Consider the following 27,229-nt stretch of genomic DNA (forward strand, 5'->3'; position numbering starts at 1 on the left):
GAGTTTATTTTGAAGCAACGTTATCTTCATGTTAAAATATCAGCATTGAGAATTAAAGCAAAATATTGTAAAACTTAGTTACAGCAAATTCCATTTTCAATAAAGACAGTCTAAAATAACTCATTAATGTTTTCTTGTTTTGACAAGAATTTAAATATACTTGATTATGTACTTCTGTTTTTGTGTATATGTTTTATTTTAAAATGGCCAGTATATTTATGATATAAGTGTATGGCCATTTTCTACCATTTTAGCTTTAAATGAAAAAAAAGTCTTTTAAGAATGGCAGATGCTAATGTAAAAACAACATGTGTGAATTAAATTTGCTGCTGCTGCTGGTCTAGTGGGAATGCCACGAGCTTCCTTTAGTCAGCACTGGAAACGTGTGTGTCAAAATTCTGGAACTGATCTTCACCCAAGAGTTTTGTCCACTTACGTATGTTTATAGCCTGTAAGAAGTGAACCAAGAATGTAATATTATGAGCAAGGTAGCTTTGCTCGTGTTATCTAATGTTTGCCAATAGAATAAATGATAAAGTTGAATCAATAAATAAGTTTGTCTTTGCAATTGTTTATTTGCATTATGTGTGCACGCACCCCTGCATGCACATGGAGCTCAGAGACAGCTCCAAGAGTTTGCTTTTTCCTTCTAGCATGTGGGTCCTGGAGTTTAACTCAGACTACCACACTTGACAGCAAGTGTCTGTACCCTGCTGAGTCGTCTCATCAATATTATTTACTTACTTGTGAAGATTTATATTTCATTATATGTCTGCATGTGGGTATGTGCATGTGAGTGCCAGGGTCCGAAGAGAACAGAAGAAGATACCAGATCCCCTGGAGCTGCAGTTATGGGCTGGGCTGTTTGTGAGCCACCCTTCGTAAGTGCTAGGGATCAAATTGGCCCTCTGCAGCAACAGGACACACCTTTAACCACTAAGTGTAGACCCTATGTATTGCATTTAAAGACAGGATTTCACTATGTACTCCTGACTGGTCTAGAATTTACTGTGTAGGGCAGGCTTGCCTCAGTCTTGTAGATCTTCCTGCCTCCGTCTCTAAGTGTTGAGATACAAGAGTAATCATCATGCATCTTCCTAGGAAGAGAATCTCTGCTTTTCCCAGCTTTCAGGCTCAAAGGAGATTCAAAACCAATCCTGGTAGGAGTCAGCTAACTCCCGTTGCAATTACCCAGCATTTCCTCCTCTTCCTTCTCTCTTCTTCTTCTTTTAGACAGGATTTCATTTAGCTTGCACTGACCTCAAATTTGCTATGTAACTTAAGGCTGGCCTTGAATTTCTGATCCTTTTAGGGTTTCAAGCTTATGCTCCATGCTGGGGTCAGTGATGTCATTTTCGGTGTTCAGTCGCTTCCTCTGCAGGATCAAAGTTGGTCTGTGTTTCAAAGGGACCGTCCGGAGCTCTCCGGATCCCCAACTCTTACCTCGTTGTCACGCCCATGTGCACGGAGCTCACTGCATCCTGGGCATTTGTAGAGTCATGGGCAGAAGGAGATAAGTGCAGGACACCCCTGAAAGACCCTGAATTCTGGGGAGATCTGGCGAGGAAGGAAGCCACAGTGAGGAAAGCATGGGATAGAGTTACCTGGGGGCACAAGCTCATCTCTAGAGCCTCTGATGTAGGAGCTGGGCAGTGTGCGACCGGGCATTGGTAAAGGCTGGCCTAAAGGCTGGCTATGCTGTGCACTAGAAGTGAGACTCATCGGGAGCATCTCAGAAGTTTGCATTAGGAATTGTGAAAAGGGGGCTTCTAACAGAGAAACTCCACATGCAAGGGCCCGATGCAGACAGGGCTGTGAGTACTGTGGAAATCGTGGAGAAATGTGTGATCAGTAAGCATGCATAGGAGAGCGAGGGTGGCAAGGATAAGGAAGGGAAAACCAGACGGGGCCCAGAGGGCTGTGCCCGGCATCTGGATCTGACAGCGGTATGCCTGCAGTGTGGAGGAGCAGCTGGTGAGCAGGGGTGGAACTGGCCCCAGCTCAGCTCTGGGCTGGCCAAGGCAGGAGGGCTAGGGGAGTGGGAAACTGCAGGGTGAAGGAGACCTGTGTAGCTTTTAGGTGTTCTAATGATGGACCATTTCTTCTTCTCTCAATCCCATAGCACTTAGAGCTGGGAGTGGGATCCCCAAAGGGACCTTGGAAAGCTGGCATTCTGATTGGGTGCATCCTGAGAGGCCGCACACACAGTGTTGAGAGCCATTAGATGAAGGGGGTGTTTGCCACTGGGCATACTTGGAATTAGAATGAGTAACACTCGGTGACTCCCTGATCTCCGGCCTGGTAACAGAAGAGGTGTTTGCTCTTCACAGGGTGTCCATTGTCCAGAACTCATCTGAGAAACCACCACAGAAATTACTGCTCTGCTCCAAGCTGATCCCTGAAGAGGTGAGGAGGAAGTGGGGACGGGCAGCCACCTTTGCAGGTCATGCATGGCCTCTCCTGTGGAACCCTGGAACCCGCATATCCCAACACAGGACCAGAAAGCACTGTGGTCCCTACACCTCGGAACGGCTAGGAACACAGGGATGGACCCTCAGGTCAGGCTGGAGGGCAGCATTCCTGTGCCCCAGAGTGTGACAACTCCCCCACTCCCATACATAGTACAAAGAGACACCAGCCTCCCTGGGCCCCACTAATACACCCGGGGGCTCCAGGGAAGGTGGGAGGATCTGAAAACATGGCACATTCTCAAAATTGACTGAGATTGCCCACCAGGCATGGCTTCACTGTACCCCATGAGTGACACATAGGATGTGTATGATAATAGTTCCAGGTAACTCTGGCACGGTAGATCTCAGACACTTTTCGTGTGGCTGAGCACGGAGCTATGTGTGCTTTGGGGCAGACCCTCCTCCCCCACAGACCACCATCCACCATTCACCCTCACATCACCCCAGCTCATCTCCACATCCAGCCTCACCTCAAAGAACACTGGGTCTTCCTCTCAAGACCTCCCAGTTCACAGACAGTAACTTATAGCAACTGCCCACCACATGCCAAGCATTTAACCCCCATCAGCACCTGGGAAACAGATTAAAAACAAACAAACAAACAAACAAACAAACAAACAAAAAACCAGGTTTTAAGCTTCCTCATTTCACAGGACTAGAAAGCAGTCCAGAGAGGTTAAATCATTTGTCCTGGGTCACACAGCAAGGAGGTAATAAAACTAAATTCAAACCTGGATGGTCTGATACCACACCCCTCTTCTGGAAGATTCTCTAGTATTCAGTGCTCAGGAATGAACCCCAACTAACATGTGTCTCCGGGCCAAGGGGTGGTGGTGGGCTGAGGGGGCTGTTTATGGGAGTGTCGCAAAGGAGGTCAGGCCTAAAGCGGACAACAGAAGGGAACACTGTTGTGTTCCTTTTGCTGTATAAACTGATTTGGCGCAAAACTGTGCATTCCATCAGTTTAAATTATTCTTGCTTAGAAATGGACAACTGGCCTGCCACAGGGTGGCTGCCATGGCTCCCCACAACCACTCCAGAGCTTCCCATAAGATGTGTTTGCCGTTGTGTTTACCCTGGCAGGAAGGCATCTATAAAAAGTGTTCAGAACACCTAGCCCAGGGCAGGCTCCGTTAGCTCAGCACCATTTGCAAAGGAACATTCATTCCTGACTTCTGCCAAGTGTTGTGTCACTTGCTGTCACAAGGTGCAGCCCCGGTGTGCTGAGCACCAACCCCAGGACTGCCAGACCTCAACTTCCTCTTTTCCTGATAGTCAGAACCATGGGGAGCCCCTGAACAGAGGGAACCCCACTGGAAAGAGGTGAGCCCACTGCTACAGAATGGAGCCCTATGCACAGAGAGGATCCCACTGCACAGTGGAGACCCCACTGGATAGAGGGGAGTCCCCTGCACAGAGGACAGCCTGCTACACAAGGGGAGCCTAGCCCCAGGACATTCTTCCTTATGACTTTGCTAGCAGATCCAGGATCTGAACTTTTGACCTGGGACTTTGCTTCTATCCCAGAAGCAGTCAGCCCCTGGCCTCATCTGTTGCTCTCTTTATCTAAGATCTCAGCTCAGGCCAGTCATGACCCTTGCTGCCTCCTACAGGCCCGTGTGTGGGCACAGACCCTTGTGTGAATATCGCTTGATCTCCTGGCTAGACTGGGACAGAGATTAAATGTCATGGGCTGGTGGGTATGGCTGCTTGCCGAAACAGCTTTAATTATGGACACGGGAATTTGAATTTCATGTCCTTTTGTGCACTGCAAAATGTATGTTTTCGTTTTTTGTGTTTTTTTGTTTTGGTTTTCTTTTTGATTGTTGAGACCTGGTCTCCTGTAGCCCAGGATGCTCTCAGACTTGTTAGGTTGCTGGAGTCTGAGCAAGCACTCTACCACCTGAGCTCAATCCCCAGGTTTTGTTTGTTTAACTATTTTAAAATATTCAGTCTGTTTTTATACCCTGGCTGGTATGGGCCTAGTCAGGGGCTGGCCAGACCCTGCCCTTCACCAGCGCTTATTTCTACCTAGTGGGCAAGAATTACAGCGTGTCCCTTCAGATGGCAAGGTGAGCCCTGTGCCCTCATAATAAGACGTTGGTGTCTTCTTCATGTATGATAGTGATTGTGGGCTCTCTGAAGCTGGTATCACTTCCCATCACAGGGCAACCTGAGCACATCCCCAGCCAGAACTGAACTGCCTGTCTGTTCGAGGAAGACTCTTGTCTGTCTTGTGCCCAGTGTGGAGAATGATCTTGCTCTACTGCCTGCTGGTTGCCAATAACACAAAGACCTGTGGCCTGGACCTGTGACAGTTATGTGGGGCCACCCAACGCCTTCTCCTCCAAAGCTGCTTCTCAGCTTTTACACTGCCAGCGGTGGTTCCCAAGTCCCAGTTAGTTGAGCTTTCTGCCAGTCAGGCACTGCCTAGCTCTTGTTTCAGGATAGGAACCCACTGCCTCCAAAGTGGCTCTGTCCTTGCCTATCTGCTATTGGAGACCTTGACCATGGTCCTTCACTCCTTCGGGTCTTAGTTTATTTTCAGGGAGCTGATGGACTTAGACCAATGTGTGATAGGATCTCATGAGTAACCAAGAAGCCAGGCAAATGTCTAGGGCCTGGGATACTAGGGGAATATCAGACAGGCTCTGGCCTGGGTGGGGTGTGTCCAATGTTCCAAGGCTGAGTGAGGCTTCCTCCTGGCCTCCCAACCAGGGCTCCTTTGAGCAGCAACCCTGTGTCCTCACCACCTGTCAACATTTGGGTGGTCATTTATCTCCGGTAGGGTACCAGTCAGACCTGGACCAGCTCTGAAGAGCCAGACTCTGTCATTGAAACAGAGGCCTAGCGAATATGCCCCAGGTGGTGGGTGGCAGCTGCAGCACCTGAGGGTAGAGGCCAGCCATCTCATCTGGGTGTATTGGGAAGGGTTGAGTGTTTAGAGAGGCAGGAGGCTCTCAGTGCCTCACAGCTTCCTAGTCTGCATGGAGCTCAAAAATCCCAGTGTCTTTGACCCAGCTCTGCCTGGACCCTGCAGATCTTACTATGCTGTGAGGTTCATTGAGGGCTAAGAGCGCAGTTCTCAGCCAGGCTAACCCCTGGCATGGCAGTCGCTGCTCTGCCTGCCTCCTGCCCTCTCTGCCCACAAGTTCCAGTCTTGGCTTAACGTCTGTTACAGATAGAACTGCGACTTTTTTGTTCTGTAGAGTTTTTGTTTTTATTTTGCTTGTTTTGGGAAAGAATATAGTCCTGGTTAGCTTGGAAATTGCTATATAGAGTCATACCTTTAATGCTCGGAAGTAGAAGCAGGTGAATCACTGTGAGTCCAAGAACTAATTCTTTAGTGGTTTAGGAGTACTTCACGGTGTGAGGAGCTTGACCATCCACTCAGTACTGGGCATTGATTGGGCCAGTCACAGCCTGCCCGGCCCAGGTCCCCCGGGGCTTGTTGGGAAGATTGAAGGAAATAACAGAAGAGGATGCCAGTCCATAGCAGGTGTTGTTTATGAGGCCACTCCTTGTTCCTTAGCAGCCCCAACTGTTTGGATCTCACTCTTACTCCCTGGATGCCTGTTCTGGAGACCCCGACTACCTGCAGAATGTGAGAGCCAAGCAATACAGGATATAACCTCGACTCTGAAATCGCACGCACTACATGCCTGCATCAGGGGTTCCTGCCGGAGAGTTGCAACCCCTTCCTAAGCAGGCGAATGGGCACCAGCTCCTGATACTCACTCAGCCTTCCCGACACAATTAGATTAAGTTTTCTTGCGGAGGGAGGAATGTCTCTGGCCTGTCTGGGTCCAGCTGCTCCTAGGAATGTGCTGGGAAGGAAACGTAGACAGGCCTGAGCAAAGCTGTCACCTGATAGGTGGGAACAGGTCCTCGCTCCGCTGCAGGAGATAGCTTTCCTCTGGAACTGCTTCTCCCAGAGTTTATGGCATGTCTGTGGGGGTCCAAGCAGTTCTGGGAGGCCAGGGGCAAGGGAGGAGAAACAATAACTGCCCTTCACCAGCCGGGCCTGGGCGGAGGCATCTCCCACTTCAACTCTCTGATTCATGCAAGGTTTGTTTTCCCTCTTCGGGACACTGTGTGGGAGCTTCTGAGACCAGAAGCACCTCAAAATAGAAAGTCCTTGCCCCTCTGCAGTCCTCACACCTAGGCCAGGCATCTTGGTAGACTGAACCCCCATTTCCTCTCATCTCTCCATGTAGCCCTTGAGCCCCTGTGAGCAGGAATTTCCGCTATTTGCATGCCACTGGGATGGGGAGATCACCTCTCTTGGCTGGTTTTCTGTTCCCTGGATGGTGTTGCCTCGAGCCACACCCAAAGCCACCCTTTTAAAGGAGCATCTAACCCTTCCCATGACAGAGCTGCCCACAGGCTGACAAGGTCCTCAGAAGAGGCTGCATGCTCTCCCTTAGCCCAGCCCCATCTCCAGTCTGGAAGTGTGCAGGGTAGAAGTGGGGCTCTACTCAGCAAGGAGGGTAGGGTGTGAACGTGTTCAGAAAAGAGTGGGGGGAACCCATGTGTGGGTAGACTCAGAGAAGGATGACGTGAACAGTCTCCACTCGCTTCTGCCTTGGGTTCCCCTCTCCAGGACTGTAGGAACACAGCAGGCTGCCCGTGCAGCTGTTCCTGCCCAGCTGTCCTCACCCAGCTCCTTGGTGATGGTCCCTGAATCCCATGGGACCCGTCGGGCCTTGGGGAGGAGAAGGAGGCCAACTTCCTGCTTTTCTGAATCCTCTAACCCCCAGGGAGTTGGGGCTTTTGCTGTGAGCGGACATGGTGCCTCACACTGGAAGTGTGGCCTGTGTTATTCAAGGGGACCAACATGAACACTAGGAAACAACCTGGGCATCCCAGCGTAAACTACCAGGCATGTGCTTCATGGACTAGGGGTTTCAATGCAGCATCATGGGGAGTTTTTTAATGATTTTCCTGGGGCTGGGACTATAACCCTTCTCCCTTCCTCCAGAGTCTGAAAATGCTACTTACACATGAATTTTTGGAAGGAACATATAACCCCCAAATATGAATAGGTACTGATCAATAGTATAGATTCCTATGAGACATGCAAGATTGTGTGATTTTGTGGAGAAGCGAAGGCCCTTCCAGTCTCAGCATCCGAGACTCCCCAGCCTTGGTCCTAGAAAGGCACACCAAACTGGGGAGTTTAGCTTAGGCACACCAAGCTGAGGAGCTAGCCTAGGTCTCACTCGGGTTTGGCAGTCACTTACTAATTTCTTGGCCTTGTCACTTCTGCTAGTGTCTCCCCAAGTGAGTTCTAGAGCCTGGACCAAAGACTCACACTCCCCAGCTGTGTGACTTTGTGCTAGGCATCTGACCTCTCTGTCTCTCAGCACCGTGTAAAGCAGGCACAGTTCTAGCTGCAATCTTGTGAGTGGGCTGAGGTGACTGGGTCTCGGGATGATGACAGTAGCTCTCTGCCCTGTTTGTTGTGCCCTCCACCGGTCCCTAGACTGCCTCCATCACCTGTTCCCCTTCCCTCTCTCTCCAGGGAGCTCCACAACCTGCAGGATGGGGACAGCCTGCATCAAAGTCACCAAGTACTTCCTCTTCCTCTTCAACTTGCTGTTCTTTGTAAGTATGTGTCTGCCAGGATACCCAGCCTTTTCAAGGCCCCAGACTCTGGCCCGGTATTAGGTGGGATGTAGCTGTCCCTAAGAGAATTGGTGATGGTGGAATAGAGTCACCTCCCCAGGTGGGTTCCCTGACAAAGCAAAGGTTCCTGTCCAGAGCCCTCTGCCTGGCTGGGAGGGACACATCCTCTCCTCTAAGGCAGGATCTCTGGGCTGTTCATCCCTTTGCCCACCCCTCGCTGGTTGCCTGTTACAGCTCTAGCTGAACAGGCTCCCAACAGCTATCTTGAACTCTCAGAGGCCACAGGGACATCCTTTCCACACACCTCTCTATAAACCTACGATATCCCCACTACAGGCCCTCCCAGATGTGAGTTCTGTGGCACATCTGCCGCTGGGTTTCTTTCCCCTGTGGCCTGGCATCAACACTCCTGCCTTGGTGTTGCCAGACCTGTGGTGTTCGCATGTGTGTGAGTGAGTGCACATGGGTGTTGGCTTGTGTGTGTATGTGGTGGGAGTATGAAGGGGCTTGCACAGATCTGGAGTGTTACTGCAGTTGTGGCTTTTCCACACTGGTTCACCCTACATAGTTGTGAGACACAGATTACATAAAGCAGGTACTTGCCACAACTGGGTCTTATGTCCTATAGTGTCTAGAACCCCACTTGTGTTGGGGTTTTTCTGAAGTATGACTGAGTCACTTATAGGGGGAAATTTCATATTATAAGTACAAGGATTATGGGAAATTTGGAATATTCACAAAGAATCATTCTTCAAAACTTTATCCCAGCACATGGTACTTATAGAAGTGCCCCTGGTACACATTCATGCATGTATGCGTACACATGCATGCTCCACCATAGGTTCCACTAGTCAGGCTGAACAGGCCAGCTGGTCCTACTAGGCCTCAGGTCCTGCAACTGGGGCATCGGTCACAGAAACCACTTGTGCTGAGCACACAGAGCATGGGAACTGCCCTTCCCAGCCTGGCAGGGGATCTAGGGGACAACTGCACGGGCAGAAAGAGCAGGTGGCATTACAGACACTGGCTGAGACCCGGGTGAGAGGGACTTACAGAGTAAGGCCAGCATGGCGGCGCTGTGTCTCAGGCCTTGGAAACTAGAGAAACGAGGCAGGGTTCATGTTTGCTGAGGCACAGGACCTGGGATGAAGGGCACACATTTTTTTCTCTTTCTGTCTTCTATGCAGTTTGGGAATACAATGGAAAAGGTCCCTGAGCTAGTGAAGAAGGAGAGAAGGCTGGGTGGCTTGGCCTGGGTCTCTCCTCTGTGCTGCTCTAGGCTGACACATGGGACCAGAGGCCAGAGAGCTGGCTTGGCAGGTGCTAACTGGCTGTGTATGGGCCTAGGTGCTCATCTAGCCGGACAGGGGAGGGAGGTGGAGACAGCGCCTTGCCATTCCTTCCCTGTCACTCCTCCAGCGCAGGGCCACAGATTATGAATTTGTGACTTCTACCCAAGACAGTTCAACAATATCTCCAAAATGCTATCCTTACAGAGCATGTGCAGACCACTCCCGCCCACTGGTCCCCGGACATTGCAATATGGCCATTGTGTGTATAGCATTTCCCACAAGTGTCAGTGTTATAGGTCATATAGATCTGATTTAAAGCACAGGGGTGAAGTTGGGGTTGCTGCTTGGTTGGTAGAGTGCTAGGCACTAACCACAAAGGACCAGGCCCAAAGGAAAGAAAGGTGAGCCATGCTGTGGTCACTTGCGGCTGGGGACAGAGGGTCCTTAACTGAATCAAAAGCTTAGTTTCTGGCTGCCTTGCTAGCACGATCTGCCTACCGCTGCCTCCTTGTGCTGGGTTGCAGCATGCATGCACAGCATTTTCAGCATGCCCAGATACTTATGTGGGTGCTTATGGGGATTTGAACTCAGGTCCTCGCAGGTCCTCTCAGGCCCTTGCAGAGCAAGCTCACTGAATTATCTTCCCAACCCCTCAGGAGGTTTCCTAGTAAGAGATCAAAGGAAGTCATAAACTAAAGCTCATTAAAAAAAAAAAAGAATTCAAGAATTTTTTATTTTTTTATTTAATGATACAAAAACCAAACTCTGGCTTGATATATGTTCATATTTTCTAGAATGTTTCCAACCCTACGGACTGGCGATCTAGACTAGCAGCTGTGGTCACTATGTGGAGCATGCTATGTTAGGATGGGGCGCTTGTTTGCTTTATGATAAACAGTAGGAGCAAAAGCAAGGTCGATGGAGAGGGTTATTCTGCCTTACACTTCTAGACCACAGAACATCATTGAGGCAATTCAGGGCACACACTCAAGACAAAAATCTGAAACAGGTCAGACAGTGGTGGCCACACCTTTAATTCCAGCACTTGGGAGGCAGAGGCAGGCGGATCTCTGTGAGTGCAAGACCAGCCTGGTCTACAGAGGGAGTTCCAAGATAGCAACACTACACGGATAAACACTGTCTTGAATCCCCCATCCCCCCAGAAAACCCTAAAATAGAAACCATAGAAGAGTGCTGCTTGCTGTTGCTTGCTCACTCACAAGATCATGCTCAGCGAGCTTTCTTATACACCGGCTGGAGAATGGTGCTGCCCACAGTGCGCAGAGCTCTCCTGCATCAGTTAATGACCTAGCCCCACACATGCGCCCACAGGCCCATTTGACCTAGCCAATCCTCCAATGGAGCTTTCCTTTCAGTTGACTCTAGGCTGTCAAGTTGCTAATTAGGGCAGATGGCCAAGCTTCGTTCCAACCCGTTTCTTCCTTTACACTCTGAAACATCTTCTCTAAGTTGTCTGAGGCAGACTCACAGGAAGGCCATGGTGCCCGAGCTCAGCCTGCCTTTCATCCAGTCAGGTTTGGTATTCAGGGCTCCCATAATAGAACGTCGAGGGTGCTAATTGGCAGCCTGGGGCAGCAGGGCCAGCTGACAGGAAATGAGCTCCAAGAACTTTTCAAAGACATTGGCAGAAACATCAGGTAGGTGGGTTACAGCAAACCAGGGTGGTAGGATCTCTGTTGTGGCTTCTGATGCTACCTGATGACATTTTTAGAGCTCAGGTTGGTAGAAGTTAGTGTTTATGTGTTCTGAAGAGATTTCCATAAAAGTCACAAGGATGTTAGATCACACACAAGGCGTGCCATAAATGGCTGTTCAGAGGACCAAAGACAGCAGAGTGATTTGCTCTCAGCCTGTCACATTCAGGCGGTTACAACTGCAGTTCCTCTTCCTTGGAGGCACTTTCACTGCATGTGGCATTTTTTCTGGCAACTTCAGTTCATGGGAAGAAGGGCATCAGTGGGGGCAGTGTGTGTGTGTGTGTATGGCAGAAGGGATACCCTGGACATTCTCAGGGTGGAAGAAACACCTGTGCATCCTCCTACCCTTCCCTCCCTTGCTGGGGCCTCAGGAGCAGCTTTGTGACCTACCTTTCTGGGCTTCCGTTGACTGCCCCTCTCCTTGCAGATCCTGGGTGCCGTGATTCTGGGCTTTGGAGTATGGATCCTCGCAGACAAGAACAGCTTCATTTCTGTCCTGCGTAAGACACCCCCCGCCACACAGACAGCCTGCCCTTGAGGGGAGGGACATACATGCACAGCTGCCCTTAGGGATATGGCCAGCTCCTGTTACTAACTACTGCACAGGCGACCCTTGCCAGGGTTCCAGGACAAATTCCTGCTCACAGACAGAGCCACCATTGTCTGCAGATCCCTGGGTGACTGGGCTGGAGGTGGAGGGACTCATTCTTGTCACCCCAAGGAAAGCCTCCCACTTACTCTGTCCCTGTGTTTGACTGCACAGTGAAATGTGGGCTGCAGTTGGTCCCCTCCTCAGAGGACCACAGGGAAGAGCCAGGAGTGGCGGCAGCCGGGTGTACACAGGGTCCAATCCCAATAGTCCTCTTCTGTTCCCACCGAATGAATGAAGGAAAAGAGCCATTAGGATACTGAAGTTCACACAACTCCTAGTGGTGATTTGTAAGACCCAACCCCGAGTTCTGGTTCTGAATGCAGCCCAGGGTGGGGTGAGCCTCCATGCAAGGTCCCTCCTGTTCTTCAGAGGATATAATGCCTGACCTCCTTGCCTCCTCCCTTAAGAGGCCCTCATGACTGGCTCTGTTGGCCTGCCCCAGTTCCGGGTGGGGAGGGGTGGAGTCTGCCCGGAGCTCTCTGTGCCAGCCATTTCCCAGTGAAAGGCAGGCCCTGACTCTCCTCACTTTCAGCAGCTGTCCCAAGCAGCTGGATTGAACTTTGGCCAATCTGACAGCTGTTTGATTTAAACAAAACAGAACCTGGCTGGGACATAGACAGGAGGGTCTACACCTTTTGCCAGGTTCCCAGGCCCAGGCCTTCCTCCAGGAGGTGGAAAACAGGGGTGATCCTGTCATGAGCTGTCAGTGTCCGGGTTAAGGTTGGGTGGGGTTTCTGTGCCCATCCTCACCCTCCAATGCCCACCCACAGGATTAAGCTCTCTTTAGAATCAGTCTGGCTTAATGGGTCCAGCCCACACCCGGTAGGCATTGTGCCAGGGGCAAAGTCTGCAGGCCATCTCATTCCTGCCTGCATTCTGCCCTTTGTGATCAAGCTTCTGACCCTCCATAGCTCTGTAAATCCCAGGCCCAGGTTGCACCCATCACACAACCACCTACTTACTGCTGCTCTGTGTTACAATCTCTAGCGCCCCCCACTGTGAGTCCCTACTGCTGGGCTCCATTCCCCCCATCACACACCCACCTACTTACTTCTGCTCTGTGTTACAATCTCTAGCGCCCCCCACTGTGAGTCCCTACTGCTGGGCTCCATTCCCCCCATCACACACCCACCTACTTACTTCTGCTCTGTGTTACAATCTCTAGCGCCCCCCACTGTGAGTCCCTACTGCTGAGCTCCATTCCCCCCATCACACACCCACCTACTTACTGCTGCTCTGTGTTACAATCTCTAGCGCCCCCCACTGTGAGTCCCTACTGCTGGGCTCCATTCCCCCCATCCCCTTTTACAGAGAAAAAATCCTAAGAACAGGAGGAGGGGTAACCTGCCTGAGGGCACACAGATAGGGGTAAGGGATGGCAGCCATGCCCCGCCATTGCCCCATGTGATTGCCGTGTCCCTCAAGGTGGCATCTTCAGGAGAGAAAGCAGGCAGCCATGGTTAAGAGGAAACCCTGGATCTGGGCGAGGGGGTGGGGTTCCGTCGTCACAGGACTGCTGTGTGGTCCTTGGCAGGTTACTTTGCCTCTCTACACTGCTCCACCTACAAAACCGGAATGGCAGCAATGGACCTCGTGAGAACGTAGACCTTAGAATCTCATTTCTAAAGTGGGGCATGGAGATAACACGCCTGTTATCTCAATACCTGGGGGTTGGAGGCAGGAAGATCAGAAGCTGAAGACTATCCTCTGCTTCAGGGAAAGTTCAAGGCCAGCCTGAGATAAGTGAGACCCTGTCTCAAACAAGCATAGCAGAAAGGCTTTCTCGTTTCCATGTGTAGCCTTTAGGACGGCTTTGAGTGGTTGTGTAAGGCAGTTTAATCCCTATGACCATGAGACACTGCCCAAAGTCCCATTTCCCAGAGGAGGAAGGAGGAAGTGGTTTGCCACCAATCGTGGCATGCTGGCAGAGACTGGTCACCTGAATGGCTGCCCAGACCCTTCAGTTTATATGGCCTGCTCTCTGTCTCCCTAGTCCCCTGCTGGCTGAGTCAGACACATTCTCTCGCTGTACACAGGGCAAGGGCATTTGTCATTTGCCAAGTCAAGCTGCTCAGATTCAGTCAGACTGAGTGGAGACAACAGGTCTTAGGGTGTCACAGGGCTGGTTCCCTGTACCTCAGCTTTCCTGAGTCTTAGGGAAGCTCTTAGGGAGACCGGGGTGTGACTTCTACCTCCCCAGACAGTGCTGGTGTATGCACAGGGCTTTAGTCCAAGGGCCTTGCTCTGCATGGTCTGGTGCCTGGCACCCTTTTTGTCCCAACCAATCTGTCTTCTGGAAGCCAGACTGGGGAGCTGATGGCCTCTCCCCATCTCTGTGACCCAAGAATGTGAGGCCAATGTGAGGAGCTCCACTGCAGGAGTTCCCACACATCCCAGGAGATGTCCCCAAGTTTCTTGGAGGCTCTGAGTGGAACTGCAAGGAAGCTGGCCCCAGGATAATGGCAGCAAGGAGGGCGGGCCTGGGCTTTCCTGTGTCCTGGAACATTACCTAAGTTCATGGGGCCTTCTGCTACCCACCCCAGGCTGCGTCTGTTTCCGAGAACAGTGCTTACTCCATCCCACTCTGCAGGCAGCACCTTGATGAGCAAATAGTGAGAGTGACAAAGTAGGTCTATGTCCCCTGCTGGAGGGCCTGAACTGGCCCTGACTGTGCCTCACCCCTAGGGCACCATGTGAAGGATTCATTCTCTCCAGCAAATCTCGGCCCCAAGGCCCTGTATGAATCTGGGTCTCAGAGGTTCCTCTAGCCAGTGCTCAGAGGCAGAATAATCAAGAGTTTAAGCCTAGGCCGTAGCAAGACCTTGTCTCAAACAGAAAAACAAAACAAAAAAGAATTCCCCTGTTGTGCTAGGCATGGTGGCACCCCTTTAATCTCAGCAGAGGCAGGCTGATCTTTGTGACTTGGAGGCCAGCCTGATGTACATGGAGAGTTCCAGGACAGACAGGGCTGCAGAGATTCTATCTCAAAAACAAAACAAAAAATCCAAACAATAACAATAAAACAAAATGCAGAGTTCCCCTCTATCCTCTCACCACAGGCCACACTTTCCCTCATGAGGTCTCCCCAGCTCCCCAGTGCCATTCCCTGGTGGGCCCCCATTTCCCATGTAGGCCCAGCTTTCCCAGACGTGCCGAACTCCCCGCCCTCACCTCTGCACCTCCCTTCCTTTCTACCTGCAAAGCATACCGGACCCCGTCATCTTCCGACCCTCCAGCCTCTGCCTGCACCATGACAGTATGGACACCTGCAGGTCAACAGGACCTTTGTGTTGTCTGCCTCCTGACTCATGCTCCTCCAAATGTCAGCTTGCCACGCGGGGCCTCCCAGGAAATGCAACCCAACCCCACCTTTCTGCATTCTGAGTCTCCGGGTTCAGGGAAAATCAGGCGTGAGGTGTAGAGAGCATAGGAGGAAAAGTAACCTTGGGCTGGATGAGAGCGGAGTGCACAGGACCAGGCAGTAGCCCTGGACTCAGGCTGCCTTTGCCCTGTGGCTCATGGCTCACTGGGCAGATGCCTTTCTTTTTCAGAAACCTCATCCAGCTCGCTGCAGGTTGGGGCCTATGTCTCCATCGGTGTGGGTGCCGTTACCATCCTCATGGGGCTTTTGGGCTGTATTGGTGCTGTCAATGAGGTCCGCTGCCTGCTGGGCCTGGTGAGTAGACCCCTCTGAGCCTGTGGGGCCCAGATCCCCAGGTCTGGAGTTCTTCCTGGGATGGGAAGACATCCCTGGGTCCATAGTTAACTCTGTATGTATCTCTTTGTCCCCAGTACTTCGCGTTCCTTCTGCTGATCCTCATTGCACAGGTGACTGTAGGGGTCCTCTTCTACTTCAATGCTGACAAGGTGAGCATCCATCCCACTTCCAGTGGCTGAGGTCCACTGAGGCATGTACCTTTGTATGGGATGGATAGGAAGCCACTCAGTTGTCACAGCCCAGGAGGTCATAGACAGCCCTCTGCACAAAGACACTGTCCCCCTCTAGGGGACCAAGGCTGTGAGAGCCAGGCAGAATGCTAGGGTTGGCCTTGGCAGGGCCTCTGCCCCTAGGAGACCCTTTGGTGGCACTTATAATTGAATGTGGGACAGTAGGGGGGATCAGAGCCTGGGATGGAATCTCAGATTGCTGTGTTGCCTTAGACTAACCACTCCCCTCTCTGTACCTGCCTTACCCTCAGTAAGCAAGGACTGGGGATGTGCCGATCCCAGGAACCCATCAGCACGGGCGGGGCTGGGGGAGCTGCTGGCACATGCAAGCTTTTTGTCACTAAAGCACTTTCGTCTGTCTACTGCAGATGAGACCAGGGAGGAGTCTGTTAATGTTAGTCCTTCATAAGCAGAGAAATGTTTGGCTCTCAGGATGTAATGTCAGACTTCTTATATCTTAAGCCCAAAGGACATTTGCTACTGATGTCTCCAAAACTCTCATTTAGAAGCTCAGAGACTGACTGGTTGGGATGGATGTTCTCAAGCATGAAGTCTCATGGTCACAAGGTGGCTGCCACAGCACCAGGCACAGCATTTTCCCTGCTGTGACAGAAAAAGGGAGGGCAATGCCAGCCAAGGCCATGGCTTTTCTCAGATAGCCTCCCTGCGCTGGATCGCAAAGGCACCTCAGAACGTTAGCATGAAGGTTTCAGCCTGGCTGTTGGGAATCATGACTGCTCAGGTCTGGGCACCTGCTGGAACCATCCAGAAGCTTCCATGTTGACAGGTGGAAAAACGAATGCTTTTTATTGAGACAGGGTCTTACTGTGCAAACCAGCCTGACCCAGAACTCAGAGATTCATCTGCCTCTGCCTCCTGAATGCTGGTATTAAACACATGCACCACCATGTCTAGAGAAGTGGAAGCTGAGGAAAACACTGGCTAGTCACCAAGACCCCAGCATCTCTGTGGCTGGGTCCACACAGCCACAACCCAAGCTCAGTGCTGACCTTCTTACACACCCATGCTGTCACTAGTCATCAGCCAGGTCATCTGAGATGCAGGGTCCTACCAGTGGGGACATCAGGGAGGCCCAGGCTCTCTGACTCCCTCCAGAGGCCCCACTGGGGCCCAGCTGAGCCCTGAGACCTCCCTCTCTCACTGCCATGCAGTCCAGGCGAGGGTTTCCTGTGTGGCTGTAGGTCCCTCTTGGAAGCTGAGAACATTGGTCCAGCATTCAGCTTTGCAGAACTGAGAAAGAGCCTGGTGCTGTACACACACGCACACGCGCGCACCGGCGCACACACACACACACACACACACACACAATTTGTCATTTGGTCATTTCTTAAAAGTATGCAGGATATCATTTTCAGATACAGGAGCTGAAGCACAAAGAGGTTTGGCAACTTACCCATGTCCACACAACTAGTGAGCAGCAGAGGCAGGGTGGAAATCCAGGCATTCTGGTTTCAGTGTTCATGCTGATAAAACAGTCACCACAGTGGTTCCTTATCTCAGTTAGCTTTGGTTTATAATCCATCCCCAGCCTGTTCACCAGGTAAGCTGCACATAGGGTTCCCAGCATGGACAATTAAAATGAGAGAGAAGCTGGGCAGTGGTGGCACATACCTTTAATCCCAGCACACAGGAGGCAGAAGCAGGTGGATCTCTGTGAGTTTGAGGCCAGCCTGGTCTACAAGAGCTAGTTCCAGGACAGCTAGGGCTGTTACACAGAGAAACCCTGTCTCAAAAAAAAAAAAAAACAAAAACAAAACAAACAAAACAAAATGAGAGAGAAGAGAGCATGTGCCAAGAACAGAGCTGCTGTTTCTGAATCTGGACAACTGAGGGCTAACCTGAGCCCTGGGCCTCCAGGTGGCCAAGGCAAAAGAGGAAATGATAGGGTTACTAGATGAAAGGTAGCTCGTTTGGATGTCAGACAGGAAGCCCGTGGTTAGAGAAGGGAAACTCCGTGTAGGGTCAGGTACTCATTCCTGCCTTGTGTGGCTTCTGGGGGGCCCAGCCAGGGTACACTGCAATGCAATTAAGTAGGAAGCTGGTGGCCTCTGCAGGGAGCCTGAGCCACCTCCACCCTCACCCCTAGAGGAGCTACCATCTCATGGTGATGTCAGCAGCACCCTCTACGTGGACATCAACCCCATGTCAGACATTTCCCATCCAAGAAACAGAGATCACAGGAGCCAAGGTGAATATGGCCATAGTCACCCACTTAGCAGCCTCAGAGTGACTTCCCCAGGGTCCTTCTGCCTGCTGATCCCCTTCTGTGGTAGAAGTCCAGGAACCCACCTCCAGGTGCCTCCAGTCCTGGCTCCAGGCTGGCTGAAGAGTTGGGTCTTGGCTCTTTCCAATGCTGTGTGCACCACAAGTCTTCCTATGCCACCTCAGGCTCCACACCTCACTCCTTCATGCACACAGCAGGGATCCCTTGAGCTGGATGAGGTTCTTGCCCTGCACTCCTGAGTTGGAAGGAATATAATTTCCACTCTTGGTACATTGTAAATCTCAGTAGGAGACTAAACATCCCTTGGTGATGTTTATTCCTGAAGATGGCACAGCTGGGGAGGTGGGGCAGAGGAAGAAGTCTTCTAGAAGATGGGCTGTCCTCTCCTCAATTGTGTATCAGAACCTGGTTCCGAGACTGGGTGGGAAGTCCCCCAGCCTCATTCTGCCTCAGCTTCCTCTTCTGTGGAGCCATGCTTCAGACCACTCTCCCTTGGGTGTTTCTCTGTCAGGAATGTCCTCTGAGACAGCAGCTGCAGCCACTCAGTGGCAGTGTGGTTCATGAGCAGGACACACCAGGCCCCCTGTGCACTATAGCTGGTGTCCCCGGGGAAGTCAGTGGGTTCAATTGTGCTAATGTCCCAGATCCTTCTGGGCCATAACATGTCACCAACCCTGTCTGGGCGTTCTGAGACTGGGTTTCATATCCTCCAGGCTAGCTTCAGAGCTACTTTGTCCCCAAGGATAACGTTGAACTTGTGATACTTCTCTCTGCCCTTCCAAGTGCTAGGAGTACAGTTACATGCCCCTCCCCACTCCCTCCCACCTCTCACCCCCTCCCCAGTGTTGTTCAGTGTGGGGATGAGACCCAGGGCTTTGTGCATGCTCACAAAGCACTTAGCCACCAAGTCACACCTCAAGCCTCCCCAGCCCCTCTATAAGATTTGGGTGCTTCAAGATCTCCCAGAGCTGTATGGACAGCGGCAAGGTAGAGGGCACGCAGCCCAGGGCTCTCGGCTGGCCAGGTGTCATGGCATCACTGACTTGGAGACTGACTGGCCTGGTAAGGGCTCAAGATAGCAGCTACACCCACTGTGGGCAACGTTAGGATAGGCCAGGCTGGATGAGCAAGCTTAGGGTGAAGTCACAGGAACTGAAGGTGCAGTCCTCCTCCATTGGCTGTTGGCTGCTGTGTAATCACGCAGCCAGTGTGTTAGAAGCAGGGCTTGGGGCTGGCATTCAGGGGGCTTGCTTCTGATGCTGGTTGCTGTGTGCCTTGGGTGAAGTTACACATACCCTCTGAGCTGTGTATCTGTCTGAACCCAGGATTCTGCTGATCCTCCCCAAGGCAGTAGAGAGTGAGAAGGCCAGGGAAGAAAGGAAGTCTTCCTGTTTCCCTGCGACAGGCTGGTTTGGCTGCAAAATGACAGCCACACAATAGCTTCCCATTAACATGTACAGAAGTGTCAAGAACCCAGGTTTGGTTGGAGTGCAGAGCCTGGAGCTAGAACTATAGGAGAAAAGGTTCATGTGGGGGTAGGGCGAGGCCAGATTGTTCCAGAGAGGGTGTTAGGTGAGCTGGACTCCTCCCAGCTCCAAGAAGCCTAAAGTCACGAGTGTGCTCACACTTGTGTGGCAGAGGTGTTAGGCCAGGTCTACAGAGACAGAACCTTCTCTGTGTTCCAGTCACAGGACAGGCAACCTTTTCTTCCCAGCTGTGAAGGGAGAAGGCAGCTGGCTGCTGGTTGCCCAGAGTCACAGAGACATGGGTGGAGTCTCTCAAGTGAGCCCCGATCCCCGGAGTCTCACTCTGCACAGGGACCCAGGTTCTCTGTCAGCTTATGGTAATGGGGGCATAACACAGTCCTGGAGACTTCGGGTTGCACTCGAGTGGTCGTTAGAGGTGACGTATCCTGTCTCATGGCCCAAGCTAAGGGCCTCATTCCTAGAGGGACACCGGGCAACATCTTCAGTAAGACCCTGAAAAGCTGGGCTGCTTCGACACATTAGAAGAGACTATACAGTGTCCCACAGAACCTGGAGAGAAGGACAGAGGGCACCAGTGACCTTTGGTTCAGGAAAGGACTTATTTGATCCTGTGTAGTTAAAACTAGGACTCGAGGGGACTGATGCCAGTGAGATAGTGGGAGACTATAAAGTATGGCGAGCTGCTTGCTGAGAGATTCCCAACCTGTGGCATGCTTTTGTAGGGCACTGCACTCTCCCTGACAGAAAGCATTTAAACAGAGGGCAGGAAAGCCGGGAAGCTGTGCTGGACTTGAAGGTCCTCCGCCATCCAGATGGTGGCAGCACTCTACCTGGAAAGATAACAGCACAGCCTTGGTGTGTGGGGAGTGGGGGTGAGATGGGGTCCAGATGGGTAGGGTGTCCAGGTGGAAGCCTCTATGATTGTGGGAGCTGCCCAGATCTGGGTTACAGAGTCTGCTGCAGGCTGGCTTTGTGACCCAGGTGTCTTGGGATCTCATTAGGAAGAACAATTTGACAAGTTGGAGAGGATGGTGACACCTGGGGGGTTGACACCATCCCAGGGACTGACCAAGAGGACGTGAATCTCGGCTCCAAAGCTGTGGCAGCACTCAGTCTCTCACTATTGCTGGCTCGCCCCTCTGTTGGTCCTCCCCCTGAGGTGGCTTGTCCCTGAGGAAGCCTCTCAATCCACTCCACTGACACAAGAGGTGCACACACTTGTCTGTACAGCCCCAGGTGACACCCTAGGTCTCCAAACCCAACCATGTTAGCCACATCCTGGACTACAGGATGCTGGGCGACTTCCACGGAAATTACCGACGTGGTGGGAGTCCCCCAGGGCCTCTCTCACCTTCGGCTGTCTGTGACAGTTGTGGAGGAGATAGGGAAGTCCAGCCGTCACAGCAACCATGGGAAAGTACAGAGCCCTGTGGCCATAAAAGGGAGACCTACTGCAAGGGGAGGACGTGGACGTGTTTGGGAGGTGGGCTTTCAAGGCCTAGGGATTATCTCCTTCCCAGAGGCTAGAAGTGAGGTCCGTCAGGCCAGCCAGACTCAAGACCTGCAGGCAGACAGCCCAGCTGTGGGGCTCACAAACCACAGGAGAGTCTCTGGATGCAGCTAAAGTTTTTCTGACCAGCATGTGGTTGAATGCTGAGGGAGCTTTGTGGGTGGCTGTAAATCTGGGTCCAGGGAGAGAACAAGCCCACATCCAAACTTCAGTTCTTGCCTGTGATCATGTGACCTGGCTAAGTTCACATACCTCTCTGGGCCTGTGGTGAGGGAACAGGGATGGTTCCTGGGCCACGGGCCTGGTGGAATAGCTCAGTAACTGTGCCCTGTAAATCAGCCGCTGATGAGCTGTGGGTTGAAAAGATTTGCAAACTGTAGAATTCTATGATGCTGATTCTCTGCTTTCTCTTTCTTTTTCTGTGGTTTGCTTGCTTGTTTGTCTTTTGAGTCAGGGTCTCATGTGGTCTAGGCTGATCTCAGAGTGGCCTAGCCATGATGACCTCCTGCTTCTGCCTGCTGAAGTCTGGAGAGCTGGGATTACAGATGTGTGCCAGCATGCCCAGTTTATGCAATGGTGAAGACCGACCCCAGGTTGACCTAGGCAAGTTCTGTACCAGCTGAGCCTCATCCCCAGCCTGTGAGGCTCTTTGAAGCTTATGCTAGGAGCTTGCTGCAAAGGAGGGAAGTAGCTCTTGTAGACCAGGCTGGCCTCGAACTCAGAGATCCGCCTGTCTCTGCCTCCCGAGTGCTGGGATTAAAGGCGTGCGCCACCACCGCCCGGCACTCAAGTGCTTCTTGAGGCCATGTCTCCACCTTTGAGGATCTCACCTCACTCTGGGGCAGAACTCTTGCACTGCAGCTAGCCCCAGAGCGAAGTGAGACCCGAACGGTCTCCCATGCACTGCTGGCTGTTGGTGAGAAGCTGTGAGTCCATGGCTGGTGTCTCCTGAAGCCCTCTTCTGCCACACACCCCTGGGCTTCCCCACACCAGATACCAGGGCATTCCTCGGCTGGGCGAGGACTAGTCAGAATATGGGTTGTGAAGTCCTAGCGAAGGGAGGGCAACCACGAAGGGCCAGGCAGCTCTGCAGCCCACCCTTCTAACCAATGTGAGGCCCAGCCTCATGTGGCGCTGCTGACTGTAGAGGAGGCTGAGTGGTTGAGGCTGATGCGGGCTTCTGATTAGGGTCACTCAGCTGCCTTCCCAGCACTCCCAGTACTTTCTGGAGAAACTGCAGCCCACTCCACAAAAGCAAGAAATAGGACATGCTCAGCCTCTTATTTTTGCTTTCTCTAGGAAATAGGCCTCATGCTCAGCCTCTGTGAAGACATCTAACTTCGCTCCAGCTGTTGGGGGCTTTAGCACACACCCCCACAGTTGAGGAAAGAATAGATGAACCTGTGGTGCCAACACATAATCCTACAGGACAAGGAGGGCAGGGAAGGGTAACAGAGGGGCAGAGGAAACACTGCATTCCGTAGAGCAGGCCCAAGACCTTCTGAGGAGATGAAGTTTAACAGGGAAGCTAGCCATGTTCATATACAGGGGAGCAGCGTTCTCACACACAAAGAGCACAAAGAGCAAGAGGCCTTGTATAATGGAGCACAGCAGGAAAGAGAGGAAACCAGGACTGGGAAGACTTGGGCAAATGGTGTGGGAGCCTGCAAGTCACTAAGAGGACATTGACATGTGTCCTGAAAGGTGTGGGATGCCACAGGAGGCTTTTTAGGATGGACAGGAAAGATGAATGGTTAAGGGGTAGACCACATGTAGATAGGTCAGCGCTGACCAAACAGGCACTAGGAATTAGCAGGAAGGTGGTCGAAATGATCTGGAGCCTTGAGTGTGACCTGGGATTGCTATGGGGAAGGAGGTGGTGTGTGATAGCAGCTGCAAGGCTCAGGTTCAAGGCCATCCCTGACCCTTACATCCCTCTACAGCTGAAACAGGAGGTGGGCAACATGGTGATGGACATTATTCGGAACTACAAGGTCAATGCCAGCAGCAGCCGTGAGGAGAGCCTGCAGGAGGCTTGGGACTATGTGCAGGCGCAGGTAAGGAGGCTGGCGGTGACACATGGGTGGTGCACACCTGCAGTCTGATGTCTGCACAGCGAGGATGTGTGGGGACGGAACACAAGTGCCCCTGGCCCCCAAGCACAGCCTCGAAGACAGCTCCTGGGCTCACGGGCTGACTCTTGTTTGTTGGCCCTGGAAAGGTGGTCCTTCCCAGTGTCACAGAATAAGCGAGGCCTGCCTTTGTCTGCTCAGTGGGAAAGAGCCTGTGAAGCCCACCCCTGGAGGCTCCAGCCTTTCTGTCAGAACTGACAACTGGGGAGACAACCTAGAATTCAGCTCCTCTGTGCATGCTTGGAGTGCCCCCTTCTGGCTACCACAGATCTGAGCTTGGGTGCCCGAGATGGCACAAGGATGTCAGAATAGATACTAGTCCCTCCCATTTAACCCCCAAAGGGACCCACAGGTAGCAGCTTGAGCTTACATCCCAGAAAGGCTTTCTGCCCTCGGAATGAGAGCATTTTGTGCTTTAAGACAGAAGAATCGGTCCTGTCTCCTTCTCTGTCAGGGAGTCAGCGCCAGATCTCAGCTGCTGGTACTGAGCACTGAGAGGCAGCCCTGGCATTGACTGTCTCTGGGCTCTCTGGATCCATCTGTGCACATAATCTGCCTCACTCCATACAGACCTTAGCTCCTATTCATTTGTGGAAACCTCGGCTCAGCTTGAAGTGGAAGAACTGGGGTTTGAACCCAGCACCTGACCCCAGACTCCATGCTCAACCTTTGCCACCTGCCAGGCCTTATACCCCATAAGCTTGTGCTGACTGGTCTTGCCCTTGAACTCACCTCCTTCACCCCATATGCATTTGTAACTGCTCCCCGTTGGGCTCGCTGCTCTATTTGTAGTTTGTGCTACTTCTCAAAAGCCTCCCGAAGTCCCTCCTGATGCATAGCACCTAAGTTCAGCCCACAGGCTACCCTTCCCCAGGGGGTGTAGAAGTGGCCAGTCTGAGTCTCCCCCGGAGGTGGGCTGCTTGGGATGGGCTGAGTGGTGGATCGTGCAGCCTCTCCCCACTCTGCACAGGTGGAGTGCTGTGGCTGGGGCAGCTTCTACAACTGGACAGAAAACTGGGAAATCCAGAACTCGACAGGGATACTGTATCCCTGCTCCTGCGAGAAAACACAGGAAGAGGACAACCAGCACATTGTGAAGAAGGGGTTCTGCAGCAACGGCACCCTGGACACAAACAACCCGTCCGACTGGCCTGTGTACGAGGAGGTGCGTCAGTGTGGGACTGGTGGTCACCCGGAGAGGGTGGGTGCTCCCGACATGAGCCGTGCCCAGGCCAGCACTCGGGCATCTTTCCCTCCGCAGTCGCCTCCCTGTTTGCTCACAGCATCATCCTCGTGCGTATGAGGGGTCTGCTCATAAGTCAGGGAGCCCTGGGCAGGCCTCCTGCTGTGGGGCATGCTGGCTGACATACAATCTTCCCACAGGGGTGCATGGAGAAGGTGCAGGCGTGGGTGCAGGAGAACCTCGCCATCCTCCTGGGCGTGTGTGTCGGTGTTGCTGTCATTGAGGTCTGTCCCTCCCCAAACCTTCCCCTGGGCTTTGCTTCACATTCTCTGTCCCCCTCCCCACCCCCCACCCCCGCTTTCACTGATGTCCTGTGGGGTGAGTGGTGCCCGGACTTCTAGGTGCGGTGACCTCAGCCCATCTAGCTGGGTGACACCAGACAGGGCACTGCCCGTCTCTGGGCCCGCTTCAGCAGCCTGCCTGTCTCAGATGCTTGTTACTGGAGTATTGAGCTGGAGGCTAGGGTCCTGGGACCTGGGCTGGCCATGCTGACTTCCATTTGTCCTTTCCAGCTTCTGGGGCTGCTGTTGTCCATCTGTTTGTGCCGGCACATTCATTCTGAAGACTACAGCAAGGTCCCCAAGTACTGAGGCTGTTGGCGTTCCCCCTGTCCTGTGTCTCTCCACCTTCAGCCTCCCATGGGCCTCACTGGCTCTTTCCCCCATGGCTTTTACTCCATCCAGCACTAAGGCCTCTGGCTCCCCTGAGCAAGGGCCGTATCGGGGACTTTCTGGGCCTGGATCCTACTCCCTGCCTCTCTGCTTCCAGTATGGGGCCCTGGATGTTCTGTGGCTCTTACTCTTACTGTCTGGGGTCTCTTAACAGCTTAAAATGACTCCCAGTGTCACTGTACAGGATGGCTGGGTCCCCACCCTTAAATCATATTGGATTAAATACCAGGGAGGGTGGTTGTAGCACCCATGGATGTCCAAGGGTCAGGCCACAGCAAAGGTTAGTGACTCCCCCCCACTACCTTGATAATTTCTTCATGGGTTTTTCATGTTTCTGTGGGAGACAGAGAGAGTAGGCAATTCTTCCCCATACCTAACAGCCTACAGCCCCAGCAGCTCAGCTCAGCAGGGGCTGTGGGGACTGCCTCAGGCAGCCTCTGGTGAGCTCTTCATTGATAAGGGACCCAACTGCTTAGGGACATGGGTCCCTCAGGTCTGGCTCAGGACCTGAGTTGTCTGTGGACCAAAGGAAGAGGAGTTGGACTGGTGTTTCTCGGCAGCTGTTCCCTATCCCCTGGGCTGAGGGTGGTTGAGGCTGTGCCTTGCAGGGTTGGGAAGGGGCCTCCATGTGCTCAGCTCTGAAATCAACTATTAAATGAGGATTTGTAACAATACTGAAGCGGTGGCGTCCTAAATTAGGGGGTGGAGAGGACATGGTGGTGGCTGGAGGGAGACAATGGGGATGACCCTGAAAGCATGATACGGGGTTCCTGTGTTCACCTTCACTGTTCTTCCTCCTCAAAGACCTGGGTACACGTGCTTGGCAGTGGGTTTGTAGAACCAGGAAGCCACAGCACAGCGTGACCTCTTTCTGGAGCACCAGGTTTCTATTAAGACTCACGGATGAAAATTTTTCATAATAATAAAGCAAGTAGGATGTGCGACCCAGGGCCTTTTGAATAAACTGTCCCTCACAGCCTTGGCATATTCAGCCTGGAAAAACTCTGAGCCAGATGGCGTGATGAGGAAGCACACACACAGGAGCAGATGGGAGGTGGGAGGGATGGCCAGTGGGCACTTCTTCCACTCAGCTGTGGGCCAGGGAGGACCCGGAAGGGCAGGCTCCAGGGGAGGGACCCTGTCCTCCGAGTGAGGGGCTATGCAGGGAGATGCTTCAGCAGGACCCACCAGGGGGCGCTGCTGTCCCATTTTAAGAGCCCAGGGACCCAATGGCTCCTGTTAACTGCTGGCACCTGGCCTGCCCCAAATCTGGGATTCTCTCAGCCAGTGGGAACACTTAGGACAATGCAGATTCCAGGGCTCAAGATCCTGTGAGCTGCAGAGCTGGAGGGGACAAGGAATCTGCAAGCTTACAATCCAGGAAGTGACTCCTGAGTTGAGTTGACTTGATTTAGATTAACTGGGACTGGGAGACTGAGCCACTGGTGAGCCAAAGAGGAAGGAGTGGGCAGGGCTCGGCTGGAGAGCCTGGTCAGAGACTTTCTGTGGTCAGAGTCCATCTGTGTAACCTAACGGTCAGACCCACAGTTTCCCTCTATACCAGGCTAGGGTCTCAGGAAGCTGAGTTCCCTGGGGACTTGAACCTCTAGGACTCATTTTTGTAGTAGTTGTTGTTGTTTTTGAAGCAGGGTTTAGCAGGGCAGTGTGGGGCCCTCTCTGAGACCAGGGTGAACATTTACCATGTTTTAGGGCTAGGGTTTCTGAATAATGCTGGCTCAGCTTTTGCCACTTCATGCACCACAAAGTGACAAATTAAACGTAACACTGAGCATAGCGGTACACTTACAATCCCAGCACTGAGGAGGCAGAGGCAGGGGAATCTCTAGTTCCAAGACAGGGTAATGAGACCCTGCCTCAAAGGCAAACAAACAAAACAACAACAGGCCATAAAACGTTACAAGTAAAATATATCTTTTTTTTTTAAATCTAAGATGTGTAAACTGGGGAGAAATAAACAACCTAGTGGCCCATAGGTAGCAAGTGCATACAACATACCTAGACCACTCTACATCCTCAGCAGACATCACCAATCAATCAGATTCATTTCCTCAGCCTAGGTGCTCTCTGACATACTTAATGGACTACATCACTCACTGGGGCCTTAGATTCCTCAGCTCAGCACGATCAGTCAATCTGTTGCCATCCTTAAGCTCTTGGGGTTATGACAAACCATGGATTGTTCTACTTCTGAGCTTCTTGGTGGAAAGCAAA

The 27,229-nt window shown here is 52.2% G+C and overlaps 1 protein-coding gene across 2 annotated transcripts in view; it reads left to right on the forward strand.

Moving 5' to 3' along the window:
* Cd82 (CD82 molecule) overlaps positions 1-25,671 on the forward strand; it is a 44,498-nt gene extending 18,827 nt beyond the window's left edge. For both annotated transcript variants that reach the window (XM_038330916.1, XM_038330917.1), the window contains 9 exons: positions 2,331-2,406; positions 7,996-8,078; positions 11,537-11,609; positions 15,313-15,437; positions 15,554-15,628; positions 22,895-23,008; positions 24,054-24,248; positions 24,467-24,550; positions 24,839-25,671. In XM_038330916.1, the coding sequence (XP_038186844.1) occupies positions 8,016-8,078; positions 11,537-11,609; positions 15,313-15,437; positions 15,554-15,628; positions 22,895-23,008; positions 24,054-24,248; positions 24,467-24,550; positions 24,839-24,916 (807 nt within the window). In that variant the 5' untranslated portion in view covers positions 2,331-2,406; positions 7,996-8,015 and the 3' untranslated portion in view covers positions 24,917-25,671. The remainder of the gene's footprint in view (positions 1-2,330; positions 2,407-7,995; positions 8,079-11,536; positions 11,610-15,312; positions 15,438-15,553; positions 15,629-22,894; positions 23,009-24,053; positions 24,249-24,466; positions 24,551-24,838) is intronic.
* Positions 25,672-27,229: the final 1,558 nt, after the last annotated feature.

The sequence above is a fragment of the Arvicola amphibius genome, chromosome 5, assembly GCF_903992535.2.
Source record: "Arvicola amphibius chromosome 5, mArvAmp1.2, whole genome shotgun sequence".
Taxonomy (NCBI): Eukaryota; Metazoa; Chordata; class Mammalia; order Rodentia; family Cricetidae; genus Arvicola; species Arvicola amphibius.